The following is a 19,761-nucleotide window of genomic DNA, read 5'->3' as shown; positions in this document are numbered from 1 at the left end:
CAGCCTGGACAGTAAAAAAAAAAAAAATAAGGCAAACACCTACAGAAACAATATCATGGAAGTGGCTACCCTAATTGAAAATTAGAGGAAAATAGTTCTATGTACTTGTTTTAGAAAGTGTTCCTGGGGGCTGGGTGGTGGTGCATCTAGTTGAGCGCACATGTTACAGTGTGCAAGGACACAGGTTCAAGCCCTCAGTCCCCACCTGCAGGAGGAAAGTGTCACAAGTGGTGAAGTAGGGCTGCAGGTGTCTCTCTGTCTATCTTACTCTTTATCTCCCTCTTCCTCTTGATTTCTGGCTGTCTCGATCCAATAAATAAATAAAGATAATAATTAAAAAAAATGTGTTCCTAGATGCAGATAAACAAAACAAGACCACCAGCAACAATTCTTAAAGGGCTCGTGATACATTTACCTCTTAATAATAATTCAGATTATCTTTTTATTTCACTGTTTTTGGAACAAAATAATTCCTCATGTTACCATCTCCCAATTTCCCCTAGTTTAGCCAAATCTGTGTGCCAATGTCTGTCCTTTGAAGCTTTATATTTTTTTGCGATACCACTACCAGTGTTGGGGAGGTTCTCTTCCTTTTTTTCCTGACTAAATCTAGCTTTTCTTTTTCTTCCTGACCACTGAGAACCAAAACCAATCTCCTGCATGCAGATTTGATATTGACATGTTGCGTTGTGTTACTATTTAATGTGAACATAGTAGCTCCCTAAACAAATGATAGAGAATCCTCTTTGTAGGAAGTTGTCTAGCATGAAGAACCATATGATATACACAGTAGCTTCTTACTTAAGAAAGATATAACAATATGTAGAGAAACTAGTATAGTGGACTCACTGTAGCTTCTCATATAATTGATGAGTAATTATGGGCCAGTAAATACTTGTTGATGTAAAAGATAAATAACCTTCTTCCAATGAGAAATAGAGGGTGCTTTGTTCTTGGAAGTTTATTTTCTGTGTTTCATAGGTAATTTGTATATGAAACTTGCAACTGGAAAAGGAGTGGTTATAGGTGTTACAACATCTCAAATCTGAAATTTGATTTTATTAAATGCAGCAAGATTATATTAATAGAAAGGAAAGGCATTAAAGAAAGATATTGCTTCTATCATCTTGTTACTTACATTAAGATTAAGCACTTTCTGTTATAATCTTTGTGCTTATAAAATGAAACCTAAATTACTGCTTCTTAAAATAGAGATACAGGGCAAAGGGGTATATAGAATACTGGTTTTACAAAGAAACTTTCTAGCCTGAGGTTCCAAAGTCCCAGGTTTAGTCCCTCACACCTCCATAAACCAGAGCTCAGCAGTGTTCTCGTAAAAAATGAAAGAGAGAGAGAGAGAGAGGAGAATTCTTGTGTTTAAAAAAATGTCTTAGTTGGAGGTCGAGCGGTAGCGCAGCGGGCAAGGACCAGTGTAAGGATTCTGGTTCAAGCCCCCAGCTCCCCACCTGCAGAGGGGTTGCTTCACAAGTGGTGAAGCAGGTCTGTAGGTGTCTATCTTTCTCCCCCTCTCTGTCTTCCCCATCTCTCTCCATTTCTCTCTGTCCTATCCAACAACAACAATAATAATAACCACAACAATGATAAAACAACAAGGGCAATAAAAGGGAAAAAATGGCCTCCAGGAGCAGTGGATTTGTGGTGAGCCCCAGCAATAACCCTGTAGGCAAAAAAAAAAGTCTTAGTCATAAAATTGTCTTTAGGGCCCCATTTAACTTTGAGTAGTGCCAAATTAATTTTTTCCCTCCCTGTTTTTCTTTCAGCAGACCTTTTCAAATAGTACAATTCCAGAAAATGCATCAAGTAGTGGAAGGTTCAAACTTGACATTCTTAAAAATAAAGCAAAAAGGTCCTTAACTAGCTCTCTGGAAAATATCTTCTCACGGGTAAGATTAAACTGAGTCTCTTTTAGGTAGTAATATTTATGTTTTCAAACTGCTTTGCTTCTGTTTTAATTAGCTCATAGATTTCTTTAACTACTAAGATAACTCATTTACTTAGCACATATTTAAAATAATCTCTCAATGCAGTTTTCATTCTTAAATCTAGGTTTAGTCTAGTACTTCTGATATCTGAATTTGAGCAACAGAGGTTAAGTAGTAGATCATATAGAGAAAAAAGTGGAAATACTGGTGCCCATTCTTACATTTGTTTTCTATATTATTCACCACTTGTGAAACTTTCCCCCATATGTGGTTACTGTGGGCTTGAACCCAGGTCCTTGTGTATTATAGCAGGTGTGCTCAACCAGCTGCACTACCATCCAGCCCCTGATGCCCATTACTTAGGAGCTTTTATCATTTACCACAACAAATTATACAGAAGTCCTTCCTTTACTACTCCTTAGGAGCTGAGAGCATAAACACCTGAAATTTGTTTATTCCATTTTGTAAATTTTTATTTTATGTAAAAAAGTAAGTAAAAACGATTTCTGTCACCCTTCCTTTCCCTGAGTTTTTTTAGTTCTGAAGTGGGAGGAGGTGTGTGCTGGCAGATACTTTGGTTCTGGAGGTTAGGGTCGCCTTAGCAGCTCAGTAGGGAGACAAAACTTTTTTTTTTTCTTTTTTTTCCTTTTGTTGCTCTTTTTTTTTTTTTTTAATTTAAGAAAGGATTAATTAAGAAAACCATAGGGTAGGAGGGGTACAACTCCACACAATTCCCACCGCCCAATCTCCATATTCCACCCCCTCCCCAGTAGCTTTCCCATTCTCTATCCCTCTGGGGAGACAGAACTTTTATGGGCTGCAGTGTATGGGTGACCCAATACAGAGTGGAAATCAAGGGTGTAGTGAGGAGTGGGAGACTTAGGAGGGAAGCCTGGTTTTGGAAGTCAGAATCTAAGTGGGTGAAAGGGTCATCACAGCAAAGAGGTAGCCCAGTACAGGGTATCAGATGCAGATTTGGGAAGAAAAGGCACTCAGGAGTCTTAACACAGGGAAGTAGATTCTGAGAGGGCTGAGAATGTGTGGGTGGTAGTTGCAGCAGTAAGTGATTGGGAATGATTAGGGAGAGGAGAGTGCTTGTAGGGTGGCAGTTGTAGAAATGGAACTCATTACTTATGCCAGTGTCATAAGGATAGAAAAATTAATTTGTGGGACCAGGTGATGGTGTACATTATAGTGCACAAGGGTCAGGTTCAACCCCTGATCCCTACCTGCAGGGGCAAGTCTTCACAAGTGGTGAAGCAGGGCTGCAGGTGTCTCTCTGTCTCTCTCCCCCTCTGTCTCCCCCCCCCTTTCTCGATTTCTCTCTGTTTCTACCCAACAATAAATAAAAAATAAAATAAATATTAAAAGAGAAATTCATTTGGAAGAGAATTACAAAGAGGAAAAGGAAGAAAAGTTGAATGCACTTATATATTTGGAATAAATTCAGAGGAATCGGTATAGGTTCTTGATAATTTATATTTATCTATATTTTGATCCAGGATTATGTACAGAGAGAGAGAGAGAGAGATCAACATTACACTAGAGTATCACCCAGTGCTATGGTATCACCTATGGCTGCCAGGAATCAAATTTGGGTTGTAAGCATGGAAAGGTAAGCTTGGCAAGTCTCTGCCCAGTGAGCTATCTCTAGCCCCAAACAGTGCTTCTAAATATACTAGACAGTAAATTAGCTGACACCTAGCTGGGAAGATGTCTTAGAGCATCTTGATGTTCTAGATAGTAATATATCATAAAGACATAAAAACCTAGATGGGTTCTCACAAGTGACAACTGAGACCATATGAACCCCAAAATGACTGATAGTCTCAGACTGGAACTTATTACATAAAATATATACTATGACTCCCTTCTGATGTGGAAAAGCAATGAATGTATTGCAAGTTTGATTGCAACCATGATATTTGCAGGCTCATTAATTGCAGAGTGAGGAATAGTAGTCTTACAATGGAGAAGCATAGCAGACATAGTCTTAATTATATAGTTGAGTATCATCAGCGCTGTGACAAGTTAAAATTCTAGCACCACTTGTGTTATATTTTTCTCAAAGATGCAGGATCTAATCATGAAGAAACATCAACAGGCCCAATCTGAGTTGTAGTGTACAGAATAGCTTGTTAATCATTAAAATTGTCAGAATTTATAAAATTAAGTGCAGTATATTACTGGGACAAAATTGTTTCCACTACCTTGGAGTCCCAAAATAATCTTATATGTACTTTCTCTCTCTCTCTCTTTTAAAGATTTTATTTATTTATGAGAAAGATAGGAGGATAGAGAAAGAACCAGACATTACTCTTGCACATGTGCTGCCAGGGATCGAACTTGGGACCTCTCATGCTTTATCACTGTGCCACCTCCCGGACCACTGTACTTCTCTTCATGATTGACAGCCTTATAATTCTAAAAGGTTCCTTTAGCCATCATGGTTAGCTAATAATGTTTTATTTTCAGCAGCAAATACAATCTAGAAAAAATGGCATATATAATAGAAGTGGGGAACTTTTTCTCTGCCAAGGACCATTTGTATATTCATAACATCAATTATGTCCATACAGGATTATCAGCTTAAAAATTAACACTTAATGTTGCTATGAAAAAAGCTCTTAGATTTATTGACTTTCAGATCTTGCCTATGTTTGCCTTGGCAGGATCAGACCAAATAATTTCATGGATCATTTAAGGCCTTTGGGCCAGATGTTCCCCATTCCTGATCTGGAAGATTTATAGAAGTGTGCTAACGTAACATTTCATAAGATTTCCCGACCTGTTTTTCCTCAAGCTTATAATTTACTTATATTCTTTTTCTCTCTCTTTCTTCCCTTCTTCCCTAGTCCACCTTTAGTGATAATTTTAATGGAGAAATAATTTAAGCATATGCTAGGGACGGGGTCCTAAATTCAACACTTGACTCTAGCAGATTTTACATTTATAATCTTGGACAAATAACTCACCTCTTCTAAGTCATAGTCTTCCCATTTGCAAAACAGTAATGCTAATACTTGTTTATGGACATATAACTGTGAGGAAAAAAAAATGCCAGTGTGTTAGGAAAATTCACACTGTTGTATGCTTTACATTGGGTTCTAGTTCTCCCCCCGCCAAGAGAATTGGATCAGTCCTGTTAATTTCGCGGGCCCGCCTGGCCCCGCCCCTAGGAAACCCGCCAGAGTTCCAGAGTGACAGAGTTCCTGGGTTCCTGAGTTCCAGAGTAAGAGAGAGTGCTTGTGCCGCTGCAAAGAGACAGCAGAGTTCTGTTTGGTGATTAGTTTATCTTAGTTTATGAATCGTTGTTCCTGAATAAAGAAATACAGCTTCCCTGCCCAGCCATTGTCTCCGCGTCTCTGTTACCCGCCCGTGAAGCTAGCCCGGCCGGCTAGAGCTTACGAATTTTAACAACATCACACTGTAGATGTGAATTATTACCTACAATGGTCAACTCTGAAACCCCAGTCTTATGTAAAGTGACTGGATGGTATTTATAGAATTACTTGCTTTATAGCCATTTAGTATCATGGCAATCTGTACAGTCCTTGCAGTCCTTGCATGGCTGACTTTGAAGTACTTCTCATGTAGTCTTGAGTGGCTAGAATGAGTCTTTCAGCAAGGGCACAGCTAATCTATTTTGGTCAAGGTGGATACTGTAGCTTTTGTGCCTCAAAGTGCAGCCAAGTGCCATAAATTATATGACCTAACAAGGTCTTGCTTACACCATGTGGACTGGCCTTGTTGGGAACATTGGCAGTATTGGCAGGTACCCATGTTGTAGTAAAGGTTACAAAGAAAAGGGGTTTGTGGTTTTCTAAAATATGTTAGTTTAATTTTTTTCCTGACTGAATTATATAGTAGAAAACAAACACTTTAACCTTAGAGTTTGGATCCTAATTCTTGCTATTTTAAATGATGGAATAATTTCCTTAAATAGCTATAGTTGCTTATCAAGTAGGATATATTTTTAAATGCTTATAAAAGTTCTACCCACTAACAATTAAAAGTCGGTCCAAAGGAAAAGGTTTGACATACATATTACCAAATTATAAGTATAATAAAACTATAGAGCTTTCTGTTCAAAGGTTAAAAAAAAAAAATCTTGTGTTCTGATTTTTTTTTTTTTTTTGCTTTTTCTTAAACTGAAGTTTTCTAAAAGAAAAAAAAAAACTCATGTTATTTGCTAATATTCATTTATTTCCAAAGAGGAATGTTTATTATCAAGTGGAAATCACTGAAAAATAGTTCTCATCTTATGCCTTCAGACTACTATCCATAGTCCTTACTTGTCTGTGTGCATTACTCGTGGATGAGTATAATTTTAAGTAAGTTTCTTTTTCTTTGTGAATGAAAAAAAGGAACACTTGAATAAAATACTACTATGAGTATGACTTAAGATGCTTTTCTAATTTTGGAAATGATTTAATGTCCAGATATCTGACAACTTTCTTCGTATACCCTGGTAAAGATAGCCAGTCAGACCGACAGTTAAAAAAGGTAGCACAAAGCATATGGCCTTTAATGAATTTTCCTATTGACCCACACATTAATCCAATAAATTGTCAGCTACAAGTTTATATTATTACAACTATGATATATTACCGTAGACAGTAAAGGAACTGGCACAATACTGATCACGTTCTAAGACATTTCCAGAATTATACTCAACTAGTGTAGGCTAATTTGCGTTATTTGCTGTTTTTCTTTTCCGTGTTAATACTGTCTTCAGTAGGTGGTACTGAATAAGAATTCAGTACCAATAATTCTTACTGAATAAGAATTATTGCTCTATTCCTTTGTAAGCTTTGGCAAGATAAACTATCAGACCTGCAAAATTGAGCTAAAGTGACTGCATCAACCTCACTGAATTATGAGGATTAAATGAGATCATGTAGTCTATATATTTAACCTAATATATGGCATATGATAAGCATTAAGTAACGTAAGCTACAGCTATTAATTTTCTTATTGATATAGTTGTCATTTAGGGAGCTTCTGGTGGTGAAAACTATAGTTAATAATACATAGTCTTTTTGTTTTTTATTTATATGTTTATTTATTTGCTAGAGACACAGAGAAATTTAGAGTGGAAGGGGAGGTTGAGAGAGAGCCACCTGCAGCCCTGCTTCACTACTCATGAAGCTTCAAGTGGAGACCAAGGGGCTTGAACCTAGGTCCTTGTATACTATAATCTGTGCACTTAACCATATGCTCCACCACCTAGCCCCTCCTAGGAATATATATATATATAGAGAGAGGAATAAATGGTACTTTCATGAAGCAAAATTGTGTGTCATAAGTATGAACTAGGATTGAGTACAAGAGGGAGCTCTTTAAAACTTTCTACTTAGTAGACATAAAGTGAAGAAAAAAAAAGGAATAGACAGTAAGCTAGAGTTGAAAGAAAAATGTCTTATAGATAAAAAAAAAAAAAAAAAAAAAGCAGTATGACAAAGAAATGGGAATAGGAAAGCATGTAAAAAGTTCAAGGACCAGAAACAATTGGTAGGAGTTCCAGAAAAAGGAAATGTATGCAGAAATTTTCCAAGAAATCATCTTAGAAATTTATCACAGCTAACGGACATGCTCAGAGGCTGCACAATAGAACTACTGAGTCAAGTTATGCCAAGGCACATCATTAGGAAATTTCAGAATACCCAAGGGTAAATGTGGGTTCTGTTCTAGAGAGAAACAGCCTGCCACACACAGGCTCAAATTCAGATGTTAGACTTTTATGCTAGAAAACACTTTGGATAGCTCTAATACTGATGATAACCTTCCAACCAAAATTACATATTAATCCACACTCTGAGTGAAATATAAGCATAAAATAATGACATTTATAGATATTTAAATAAATTATGAATCCTTTCTCCATATCTCTTCCTTATAGAGCACCTGAAGGTGGCGGTGCACCTGGTTAAACACTCACACTACAGTGTACAAGGACCAAGGCCTGAGCCCCTGGTCCCCACCTGCAGGGGGAAATCTCCAATAATGGTGAAGCAGGGCTGCTGGTGTATCGCTCTCTCCTTCCTGCTCCTCTCGATTTCTCTATGTCTCTATCTAATAATAAATAAATAAAATATTTTTTAAATAAAATATTAATAAAAAAGAAAGCACCTGAAGTAGGGGCCGGGTGGTGGCACACTGAGTTAAGCCCACATAGTACAAGGTGTGTAAGGACCTGTGCAAGGATCCTGGTTCAACCCCAGGTCTGCAGGTGTCTGTCTTTCTCTCTCCGTCTCTATCTTCCCCTCCTTTCTCAATTTTTCTCTGTCCTATCCAAATACCGAAAAAAATGGCTACAGGAGCAGTAGATTTGTAGTGCAGGCACTGAGCCCCCGTGATAACCCTGGAGGAAAGAGAGACAGAGACAGAGACAAAGAGATAGAGTGAGAGAGAAAGAGCAAGGAATTTTCCACCAAAATGAGGAATAAACATTGGAAGATGGGGGATCAAGAAAAAGTAATTTCAACATAGAAGAGCATCAATGGTGAGTTTTGGGTTGATAATGAAGGGAAAGATTGATAGGACCTGTTTAGAAAACCTAAATTGCAATCATTCCACACTCATACAAAAGGTGTCTATAATATGTAACTCAAAGAAAAAAGAAAAACTGTAATTGATGGATTTTATGCTTGACCATACTGAAATCTGTTGGAGACATTCGTAGTAAATTAATGATTATTGAGTCGACTGTTAACCCCATAGAAAACAAATTCTACAAGTTATGATTCGTATTAACAGTGAAATGTGTAATAATTTGCAAAGTCATAAAAATCAAAAGTGTGAAATACTGATTTAGCTGAAACTTGTCATATAATTCTACAGAGAGAAGAGGGATAGAAAAATTATGGAGATGAGTTGTGAAAAAAGTTTCATCTTGTAGAATAGGAAGACAGTATAAAGTGCCTAGAAAGGGAAGACTAAGGAATAGTAACGTAAGCTGCAAGCAGTAGAAGCCTCAATATGAATATTTTTGAATAATTGCTTTTGAGGAATAGGATTCAGTATGTGAAAGGGAATTGGAACATGCCATTTTGCACTGTTAAGCTTGATAATACAATATGACTTTTGAAAACTTGTGCAGCTAATACTATAGTTAAAAATTATATTTTATTCATTTTATTTTACTGAGAGAAAGATACTTAGAGAAAGAGATCTGGAGGTAGATAGCATAATGGTTATGCAAGGAGACTTTCATGCCTGAGGCTCCAAAGTCACAGGTTCAATCCCCTGCACTACCATAAGCCAGAGCTGATCAGTGCTCTGGTTAAAAACAGAGAGAGAGAGAGAGAGAGACAGAGACGGAGAGATTGAGAAAGATCAAACTACTGCCCAGCTCTGATTTATGGTGCTGCTGAGGATTGAGTCTGGGACTTTGCAGCCTCAGGCATGAAAGTCTTTTGCATAATCATTAAGTTGTTTCCTTGCCCTTCACTTGAAATTAAAATAAGGGGTGGGGCAGTAGTTCCTCCCATAGAGGGAATCCTTATCTTACAAATGGCTTTGGCCCCTTCCCCAGAATTTAATCCAAAAAATGTTTGTCAACAAACTTTAAAACTATGAAATAGGGTCTAGGTAGTGGTGCACATAGTAGAGTATACATACTACAATGTGCAAGGACCAGACTTCTAGCCCCCAGTCCTCATTTGCAAGGGTAAAGTTTCACAAGTGGTAAAGTAATGCTACAGGTATCTCTCTCACTACCTTCCCCTAGCCCTCAATTTCTCTCTCTCTCTCTCTCTCTTTCACACACACACACACACACACACACACACACACACACACACACACACACACACACACTGTTATATTAATATTTTTCATTTTCAGAATCCTACTAAATTTATTTGTATTTCTGGCTATTATTTATAAAAACTTTTCCATATGTTTTTTTGTTTTAAAGTTAGATAGAATTCTTCAGCCTGTATATTGGGTCTTCAGACTTTCTATATGATGTATTTCTAAACTTATCTTTCCTTCAATAATTGAAGTCTCCTTTTGCTTGTCTAAAGCGAAGAGAATACATATGGTCACTTTTGCTTTTATTTCCTCTAGCAACTATGAAGCCCGTAACAAAGAACTATGTGAAAAGAAGCAAAAGGGGTCAGGAGTTACCAAGTAGAGCACACAGGTTACCTTAGGTGAGGACTCAGCTTATAGCCCCTGGCCCCTGCAGGAGGGAAGTTTTCCAAGTGGTGGAGCAGTACTTAAGATGCCTCTTTTTCTCTGTCTCTATCAGGAAAAAAAGAAAAAAAAGAAAAAAACTGGGCATGGGGAATGGTGGAGTAGTTCTTTAGACACAGAGCCTTAGTATTAACCCTTTTGGGGGTGAGGGTGAAAAGAAGGAAAGAGGAGAAAAATGAAAAATGTGCAGCAAGCCTTGTTCCCCTTACCGGAGAGGGAAGGGAGAAAAAGGAAGCATACCTGGCAGTTTTAATAGATGTTGGTATTACTTAGAAAGGAATTGATGCCAGGCCTTAGAAGTAAATAGAAATGGGCATCCACATGGGTTTATCCATCTTGGCCCAAATGGCCCAAGTGCTTCTCGGGTATGTGGCTTTTCATTTACTAGACTAAAAGTTTAAAGTATTTGAAAAAGAAAACAACAAAAATCCTATGAAAAATGCTTACAGTAAGGGGATGAAAAGCTTTTAACAATGGAATAGAAATCACTCATTTGAACCTTATTAAAAAAAAAAAGGTATCATGGAACATATACTGATGGAATATTACTCAGCACTTAAAAAAAAGACACATTGTGTCCTTTGGGATGAAATGAATGGAATTGGCAATGATTATACTTAATGAAAGTTATGGACAACTAATAGTTGATTTTACTCAGATGTGGATATAGAGAATTAAAACACGAGCTTGGAAAAAATGTGTGTGTGTGTATATATATTCAATTCATATCTATGACTTTGGGAGAACTATGATGGTTACTGTGAACTTTGGTGATGGAGTGATGTAGAATTATACTCCTATTATAATCTTAGAAGTCCCTAATAAAAATGTAGTTAAGAAATCAAGATAAAAAAATAAGAGAACAGAAGATAGCTCATATGGGAAGGTGCTTGTACTATCAAGCTTGCAATAATGTTCTAGCTTTGCTCTCACCTTACTGGAGGAGGCTTCTATGCTGTTGTGTCTGTCTTTCTTTTATTTTACTTATTTTAATGAGACACATTCTCTCTCCCTCTCTCCCTCTCTCCCTCTCTCCCTCTCACACATACACATATGGCCACTGCTTAACTATAGCTTATGATCGTACTGGGGATTGAACCTGAAAATCAAAGCCTCAGACATGGAGGTTTTTTTTTTTTTTTTTTTCATAACCATTATGCTGTTTCCCCACCCCTGTCTCTGTGTTTCTAAGCTAACTCACACTGAAAAAAATTAATTCAGAGCTGTAAAGTCTCAGTGACTGCCCTTCCCCAAGAATTCATTTACCAATAATGAAATGGAAATTTAGTTTTATAGGGGAATAAAAGCATTATTGAAGTTGCTTTGCATTGTGGAATAATGGAGAAATGAAGCTAAACTGTATGAACAATGTATTTTATTTTCTCTTTACACAGGGAGCTAATAGGATGAGAGGTCGGCTTGGAAGTATGGACAGCTTTGAAAGGTCCAACAGTCTTGCTTCAGAGAAGGTATCTAATTAGGGATCTCCTCCTTCCACCCTGCCCCACCCCCTTCTTTTAACTACTCATTGTGACTTGACAAAAATCAGTGCTGAGGGGGCCTGGTGGTGGTGCACCAGGCTAAGCGCAGCACATAGTATGAAACACAAGGACCTGTTGGAGCCCCTAGCTCCCCATCTGTAGGGAGGTCACTTCACAAGCAATGAAGCCTATCTGCAAGTGTGTCTATCTTTCTCTATCTTCCCCTCCCCTCTCAATTTCTCTGTCCAAAAAAAAAAAAAAAAAAAAAAAGGCCACAGGAGCAGTGGATTTGTAGTGTAAGCACTAAGCCCCAGTGATAACCCTGAAGGCAAAAAAAAAAAAATCAATACTGTTACAATAATGCACATATTTGGTGGTCTTTCATAACCTTTACAATGAACATTTGCTTTGTTGTTATTTCAAATGAGAAAATTCTGGATATTGTCTTGTTAATTTTTAGTCAACTCATGTTGGGACAGAAAACATCCCTCCCAGGCTAGGTTCTGTTGGGCTTTTTGCTGTTCTCTGAAATGGCTTTCTGAATGGCTGTTGATCCAAAGCCATAGAAAACCGAGCCTGACATGTCATTGCTGCATTTTTACAGTGATCTTTTGTCTTCTTTTCATATTACTTTCCTCCCCCCCTTTAAAGCATTTTAATTGTAACTCTTCTTTTTCTCCTAGACAGTTCTTACTAGAGTCGCCTTCCTGTTGCCTGTGTCATGCAACATGCCACTTGAGACACATGAAACCCATTTTAATGGAAAATATGTTCATTTTTTAACTCAACTCTCTATTGATAGAATTGAGGACTTAGCAAGCATTGAGTCTTTTAGCTCTAATCTGTGTTTATCAAGCTAAACTTTTTCTACAATGGCATCTGTTCTGGAATGTATAAACACCATACCTGTCTAGAAGGAAAGATTTATGATGTCTACCCATGCAATGTGAGACACATTCCGGCATAGCTCACTTCTTATTCATTTCCTGTTTTTTATGTTTTTTTTTTTTAAAGTACCTCAGGGAACATGGGTTGGATAGAAACATCCATAATGAAGGAAGAGACTTAGCAGGCTTTATTTTATTTTCCTGAAGTCTGTGCCATGAGATCTGGCCACTTAAGCACCGTGATACTGTTTTGACAGTACAGGAAACATGGAACCGATATGTCACGGAAATCTGTAGATATGTAAACACAGACCCCACCCTCTTTTGGTCATAATCTCTTTTCATCTTTGTGACACCAATGAGGAAAGTACAGTAGCTGTAGCATTTTACCACAGTGTGTTAGGGAAAAGAATACCTTTTCTTAACCCTCCTTTCACTTTCTGGTGTATCTTTCCGGATGCTGTCTTACAGCTGCTTATCAGAAGAAATGGGTTGTGGTGATACTGATTAGCCTGCAGCATGGATTGAGAGAGGGGGAAAAAAAAAACAGTTTTGTCATGACTAAGAAAGAAGAAGAGGCACCTGGTCACTTTTGACTCCTATGTTGAAGCAAGTCTGCCATGGTCCATGGGAAAAAAAAAAAAAGAAACCTTATTTCTACTTCTTTTTTTTTAGGATTACTCACCAGGAGATTCTCCCCCAGGAACACCCCCAGCCTCTCCCTTGTCCTCAGCTTGGCATACGTTCCCTGAAGAGGATTCTGACTCCCCACAGTTTCGAAGAAGGGCACACACGTTCAGCCACCCACCTTCCAGCACCAAGAGAAAGTTGAATTTGCACGAAGGGAAGGCACATGGCATTCGCTCCCCTCTTCTGAGGCAGAGCTCCAGTGAACAATGCAGGTGAGTCCACATTTCCCTCCATGTGAAGTAAAATTGCCGTCTCACCTTGTTTTGATCACTATGACTTTATGAACACAAAAGGGAATTGTGAAAACATTAGTGACTAGGAGAAACAGGGTAAGATTTCAGGCCTACCCTAAGGGAAGAGTTGAAGCATTTTTGGATGGAAGCTTCTCCCACCCACCCCCAAAAACCAGATATAGCAATATATCATGTAGTAGTTTTGTCAGGAAAGCTTGTTTATGACTTGTGTTACGCAGTATCTTCTTGAGGATGACTCTAATGAAACAAAGGCAACAAATTTGAAAATTGCATAATAGAACTTACTATTAGCTTACAATAAAATAAAAAAGTTTAAAGTCACTTCACTTGAACCTTCATGCATGATATAAATTTGGCTGTTTATTTTATAATAACTAAAATTCAGTATATAAATTATTTAAAATTTTATTTATAATAAAATACTGGTCCAAATGAAATTATGTATCATATTGTATAGGAAGTAACCACTAAAAATTATTACATCCATTTGTATGTATGAATTATAATATATATGCAGATTTATTTATATACATAATATATTTATATAAATGCATTGCGTTAATTACATAACATAAGATTATTTGATAACAAATTATAAAAGAGGTAAGCCTGGCATTTTAAAATAATAGTTCTTATTGCATAGTAGCAGTCAGAATTTATTCTTAAACTAAGTTTGTTTTTCTTTCTCTCTTTTATTTTTTATCTGTGAGTTTGACATAGGGTCATTGTATTTCCAAATATAAATAAAAAGTAGACTTCTAAGTAAAGCAGGTTCTTTTATGCCGTCAAACTAGTCACCATTATAAGGGTACAGTTTCACCCTCATTGTTTTTGAATGATTTCAGTTTAAAAAGATATTCAAGATTATAAAAATAAATTAATATATTTAATTATTAATTATACTCATATCCTGTGTGCAAAAGATGATATACTCATGTATTATTTTATTTACATTTACTCAAGAAAATATCTCTTTTGCCCAAGAAAAATTATATTCAAGAATTTGTATTATTTGACTGCTTTATTTATTTATTTATTTATTTTGACCAGAGCATTGCTCAATTCTGATGCTTAGTAGTGCCAGAACTTACACTACCTCAGTGCTTAGACCCAACTTACACATTTTATACAATAAATAAGTTTGCTATTCTTCCTTATATTCTCCACATTTTATAATGAATAAGTTCATTTAATTACTGTTAATTGTAAAAAGTTGCTATTTGTGTTATTGTAAACACTTGCTACAAAAGCAATTTTGTAAAAAATAAAGAGCCCTATAGGAGATTTAAGGATTTGAGCAAAAACCATGCATGTTTACACAGTCCCACAGGCTTCAGGAAAGAACGTGGACATTCATGTTTGTTAAGCCAAAGGTATTATAATGACTTGCAGTAACTAAATATTTTGCTTTTAAGTTTTTAGAAAGGTTTATATCTTTAAAATGGGTAAGTCTTTGAACTACGGATAATCAATTTTTCCTTCTGGGACTTGTTTCCTGTAATTGTGCTTTCCTACTTTTTCCCCTTGAAGTATTTTTTGCATGAAAAAAAAAAAAAGCAACAACACTTTAATTCCTAAAATTGTTAAGTATCTAATAGAAGCAAACTCTTCTTGTTGACAATAGTGCTTAGATGAGAGATTCAATTTGTGAAGAAATGAAACTGGTCATAGTTATTCAAATGGAAAAGTGCATGCTCCTTTATTCTTTTCCATATAATATCCATCTCTGAGTCTTTAAAGGAAATATTAGATTAATAGCAAGAACTTGTTTATATGCTTTTTCATAGTGAATGAAGATTTTGCCGAAATATAAATTAAGACAAATTTGCTGTGTTTTCTGTACTCAGCATTCTTCCATCAGTTCGGCGCATGCACAAGGAGACTAATTCTTCCTCCAGTCTTCCAAGTCTTCACACTTCCTTCTCTGCCCCTTCCTTCACTGCCCCCTCTTTCCTGAAAAGCTTTTACCAGAATTCAGGTAGACTGTCCCCACAATATGAAAATGAAATCAGGTGAGATCAGTGTCCTCTGTTTGCTCAGTAAATAGTTTTGCAGTGATATACTGATATGTTACTAAAAAGTGGCTAACTAGTTTTGGAGTGACATTTTCACATTCTCACATTGTGCTTGTTCTAATCTGTTTCTATTGATAATATATTGATTTCATAAGAAAGCTTTTAAAATCAGTGTTTAAAACTTTAAAAAAAAAACCCTGACTTTTTATTATGCAATTATCTTACTTTTAAAATTATTTTTTTGGAGAGTTTTATTTGTGCTTCTTTACCTGGGTCCACAGCATTTTAAGCTTTGTTTGGAGCAAGACCTGGTGCTAACACATATTAAACAAGTCACCCTTGATCACGTTCATTTTTCTCTTTCTTTCCTTTTTTTCTCATTCATTCATTCTTTCTTTTGTTGTTGTTGTTAACTTCTTTAGATATACCATTTGGAACCCAAAAGCCACTGATTTTAAGTAAAAATACCAAAGTGATAGATACATTTTTTTTAAGTTTATGGAACATTTTGTTGGTATTTGTTTTATTTTTCAATGATTTTGATTTTCTTAGATCTTAGTTTAAGTCACTAATGGATACAGGGCCGTGCTCTCACAGTTCTTCTAGGTAGCATGAGGGAACTCTTGAACCTTGTAGATATTGATTTTGGTTTTGTCCCCAGTATAGTACATTGAAACTTGTTTAGTGAATTAGCTACACAACATTAGTTGCAATTATTTTGGAGAATTGCCTTTCTAAAAACATTGAAGTTATTAAATTTGTTGATTATTCAAATTTTTATGTGATGTTAGATTTTGGAAATCGGTGGGCTTAGTTGGAAATTTTTCTAAAGGGATTAGTGACTTAGAAATCTCAGATTCATGGCTGTTTTTATAAACAATGTGGTCTGACTCAGTTTTAATAGTGCATACTATTTAATTTATTGCACCAAAATTTAGCCAGTCTTGTGCTGATAAAAATTCAGTTTGTTTCCAGTTCCTTCATAATCAGCAATTCTTGTAAGTATGAAGAATAATATCCATCAGTTCATAGGCCACTAAAATTTTCTTGAGCATTCTTTTGATTTCCTTTCCTTTAGAATTGGGATGTTCTCGAAGTAAGCATATATTATGTAAACTTCAGCGATTAAATTTGACAAATTATTGAATTATCTCTGAATGTTTTTTCTTTTTTTTTTCTTTGCCTCCAGGGTTATCGTTGGGGTTCAATGCCTCCACTGTGATCCACTGCTCCTGTGACCATTTTTTCAATCTTTTTGGATAAGACAGAAACTGAGAGGGGAGGAGGAGATAGGGAGAGAGAAAGATAGACACCTGCAGACCTGCTTCACCGCTTATGAAGCAAACCCCCCCGCCCCCCGCAGGTGGGGAGCCATGGGCTCTAACTGGGATCCTCTTGTGGGTCCTTACACTTTACTGTGTGCACTTAACCCAGTGTGCCATGGCTCAGCCCCCTCTCTGAATAATTTTGTTCATTTGTGCCCATGTTTTTTAACCCCCAAAAGATAATTAATGTATTAATATAATTTAAATCTTTACTCAAAATCAATACAAAATCATGATCTAACATTGAATTCCTGGTGAAGAAATGTGATGAGAATTTATTTTATATATATGAATTTTGAAATATATTTAGAGAACCAAGATATAAACTGGTAAAATATTAGTTTGCCTTTACTATTAGTAAGAGTGCAACACTTTCATAAAGTTCATTTTTTACTGTGGTGTTAAAGAAACCATATTTACAATCTCAGCTTCCTTCCTTCAGCAGAATTATGTTTAAAATAGACAATTAAGAACAACCATAATGAATACTAGAGACTAGCTATGAACAGAAAAGGTACAAAGCAATGGCTTTTTTTTTTTGTCTTCACTGGGGCTGCACAGCTCCAGGCTGACTTTTTCAGATAGGAATAGGGATGGGGGTGGGGTGGGGGAGAAGACACCACAGTGAAACTTGCTCCTACACAGTAGGGTCTGGGCTCAAACCCAGGTCAGGCACAAGGCAAAGCAGGTACACAATCCAAGTGAGATATTTTATACTATACTAGTGGTGTTTAATATTAAATTGTATATTCATGTTCAGTAGTTTTTGCTTAGATATATTATTCTTATTCATAGCTTCCTTTAACCTCCTATACGTAATAGAAAAATATTAAGATCAGAGGGAAAATGCATATTTTTCATTGAAAACTTACACTTTTGTATCATTTCAAGTGCTGTGTTGTATATGGATTTTTTTTTTTTGTCTCTAGTCACTGGGGCTCCGTGCTGACACTATGACTCCACCACTCTTGGCACCCATTTTTTTCTTTTCATTTTATTCAATAGGACAGAGAGAAATTGAGGGAAGGGGAGAAGGGAGATAGAGAGATAGAGACCTGAAGGTCTACTTCACTGCTTTTGAAACTTCCTCGATGCAGGTGGGGAGTGGGAGCTCAAACCTGGGTCCTTGTGCAGATCCTTGTGCTTAGTACTTTGTGCATTTAGCTGGGTGTGCTACCTCCCAGCCCCCTGAAAAGTCTTTAAATTTGTAAGATCAGTAGAATTCATCCTATTTCCTTATGCTTTGTAAGGTTTTCTAGATGGCTTGAGAAATTTTAAAAATCAGCACTTTTGTACTATTTACTATTCTTTCTTTTATATTTCTTTTCTAAGTTGACAGCATAGAATCAGTAGACCAACAGACACTTCACATTTTTTATTTTCATGGAAAAGTATACCAATCACGAGCTTAAGAGCTCACTGCATCATAACCTTGTGTCATCACCTCCATGTGATCAGACTGCTTTCAGCACCCTGCAATTCCTTTCCTTTTCCTACCCCACATAACCCCTCATCCAAAACTCTAACACTATGATTTAGTTTTGCTTGGTTTTTTTACTTTATATAAGTGGAATGGTAAAGCATAAATTCCTCTTGTATCTGGCTTCTTTCTCTGAACATTAACTGTTGGGATTCATTACTTTTTTTTTTTTTGCCTTCAGGGTTATTGCTGGGGTTCGGTGCCTGCACTATGAATCCATTGCTCCTGTAGGCTATTTTTTTTCCTTTTGTTGCCCTTGTTTATTGTTATTATTATTGTTGTTATTGGATAGGACAGAGAAAAATCAAGAGAGGACAGCAAGACAGAGGGGGGAAGAGAAAGATAGACACCTGCAGACCTGCTTCACTATCTGTGAAACAAACCCCCCCACCCCCGCAGGTGGGGAGCCAGGGGCTCGAACCAGGATCCTTATGCTGGTCCTTGCGATTTGTGCCATGTGTGCTTAACACGCTGCGTTACCGCCTGGCCCCAGGGATTCATTACTCTTTTAATATTCTCTGCCATTTATTCGTTTTATTGCTATATGGTATTACATTTACTTTGTCATAATTTATTCATTCTTCTACCAATGGAGATAATAGGTTGCTTTTAGTTTTTTTGGGCCAGCCAAAGACGACTGTCCTGTACATGTCTTTAGCTGTATATACTAATATTATTGGTGATATATACAGTAAAGCTGCCAGACAAAATTCATTCTCAATAGGTTTATTTTCTAGATATAAATTTCTTAGATTTGTTCTTGGAGAATGTGTTTTTAAAATTTGTATTTGGAAATCATTTCAAATTTACAGATAGGTTGCAAAAATATTTTGGAGAACCTCTGCTAACCCTTTATCCAGATTTGTCAGTTTTTAACATTGACAATTTTCTTTGCTATCCTTTCTGTCTATTTAATTTACATATATATGCCTGCATATATATTTATATGCATATATATATTGCTTAAAGTAAATATGGAATGTTGTTTAACAATGTACGATCATTGAACATCTGACGAGCAGATATGGTGGTGGTCCCAAATGTCTGTACCTTGGAGCCTTGTGAAGTGACCCCTCCACCCTCACAGGTGGGGAGCCAGAAGCTTGAACCTGGATCCTTGTGTGGGTCCTTGCGCTTCTTACTATGGCGCTTAACCCGGTGTCCTCCTGCCCTACCCGCCATTGTTGCTAATTTTAGATCAAACATCGCAGAAACAATTACCGTGATAACTGGAACTATTTAGAATATTTAAGTTAGGAACTTCACAATATGATGAGTTGTAATTTTCTTTTTACTTGCACCTCAGATTTCGTTAACTTTATAGCTCTTTTAATATGTGTATTCAGCACATTCAAGTAAATTATAGAGTAGATTAATAGATAAACTTATAAACACAACTTCTTAAATACATAATAACAAAATTAAAACACGAAATAACTTTTAAAAAGGGTTGAACCCGTGTCCTTGTGCATAGTAATGTGTGC

General features: G+C 36.5%; 1 protein-coding gene across 6 annotated transcripts in view; it reads left to right on the top strand.

Moving 5' to 3' along the window:
• TBC1D4 (TBC1 domain family member 4) overlaps positions 1-19,761 on the top strand; it is a 234,128-nt gene that overhangs the window by 174,189 nt on the left and 40,178 nt on the right. For 3 of the 6 annotated variants that reach the window (XM_060191523.1, XM_007531953.3, XM_060191525.1), the window contains 4 exons: positions 1,785-1,904; positions 11,540-11,614; positions 13,189-13,415; positions 15,305-15,469. In XM_060191523.1, the coding sequence (XP_060047506.1) occupies positions 1,785-1,904; positions 11,540-11,614; positions 13,189-13,415; positions 15,305-15,469 (587 nt within the window). Of the gene's footprint in view, positions 1-1,784; positions 1,905-7,941; positions 7,970-11,539; positions 11,615-13,188; positions 13,416-15,304; positions 15,470-19,761 lie in introns of those variants that run through there. The other 3 variants (XM_060191526.1, XM_060191524.1, XM_007531954.3) reach the window with 3 other exon arrangements.

This window comes from Erinaceus europaeus, chromosome 5 (genome assembly GCF_950295315.1).
Source record: "Erinaceus europaeus chromosome 5, mEriEur2.1, whole genome shotgun sequence".
Lineage (NCBI taxonomy): Eukaryota > Metazoa > Chordata > Mammalia > Eulipotyphla > Erinaceidae > Erinaceus > Erinaceus europaeus.
The sequence above is the reverse complement of the archived record's forward strand: the minus strand, read 5'-3'. Positions and strand labels throughout refer to the sequence as shown.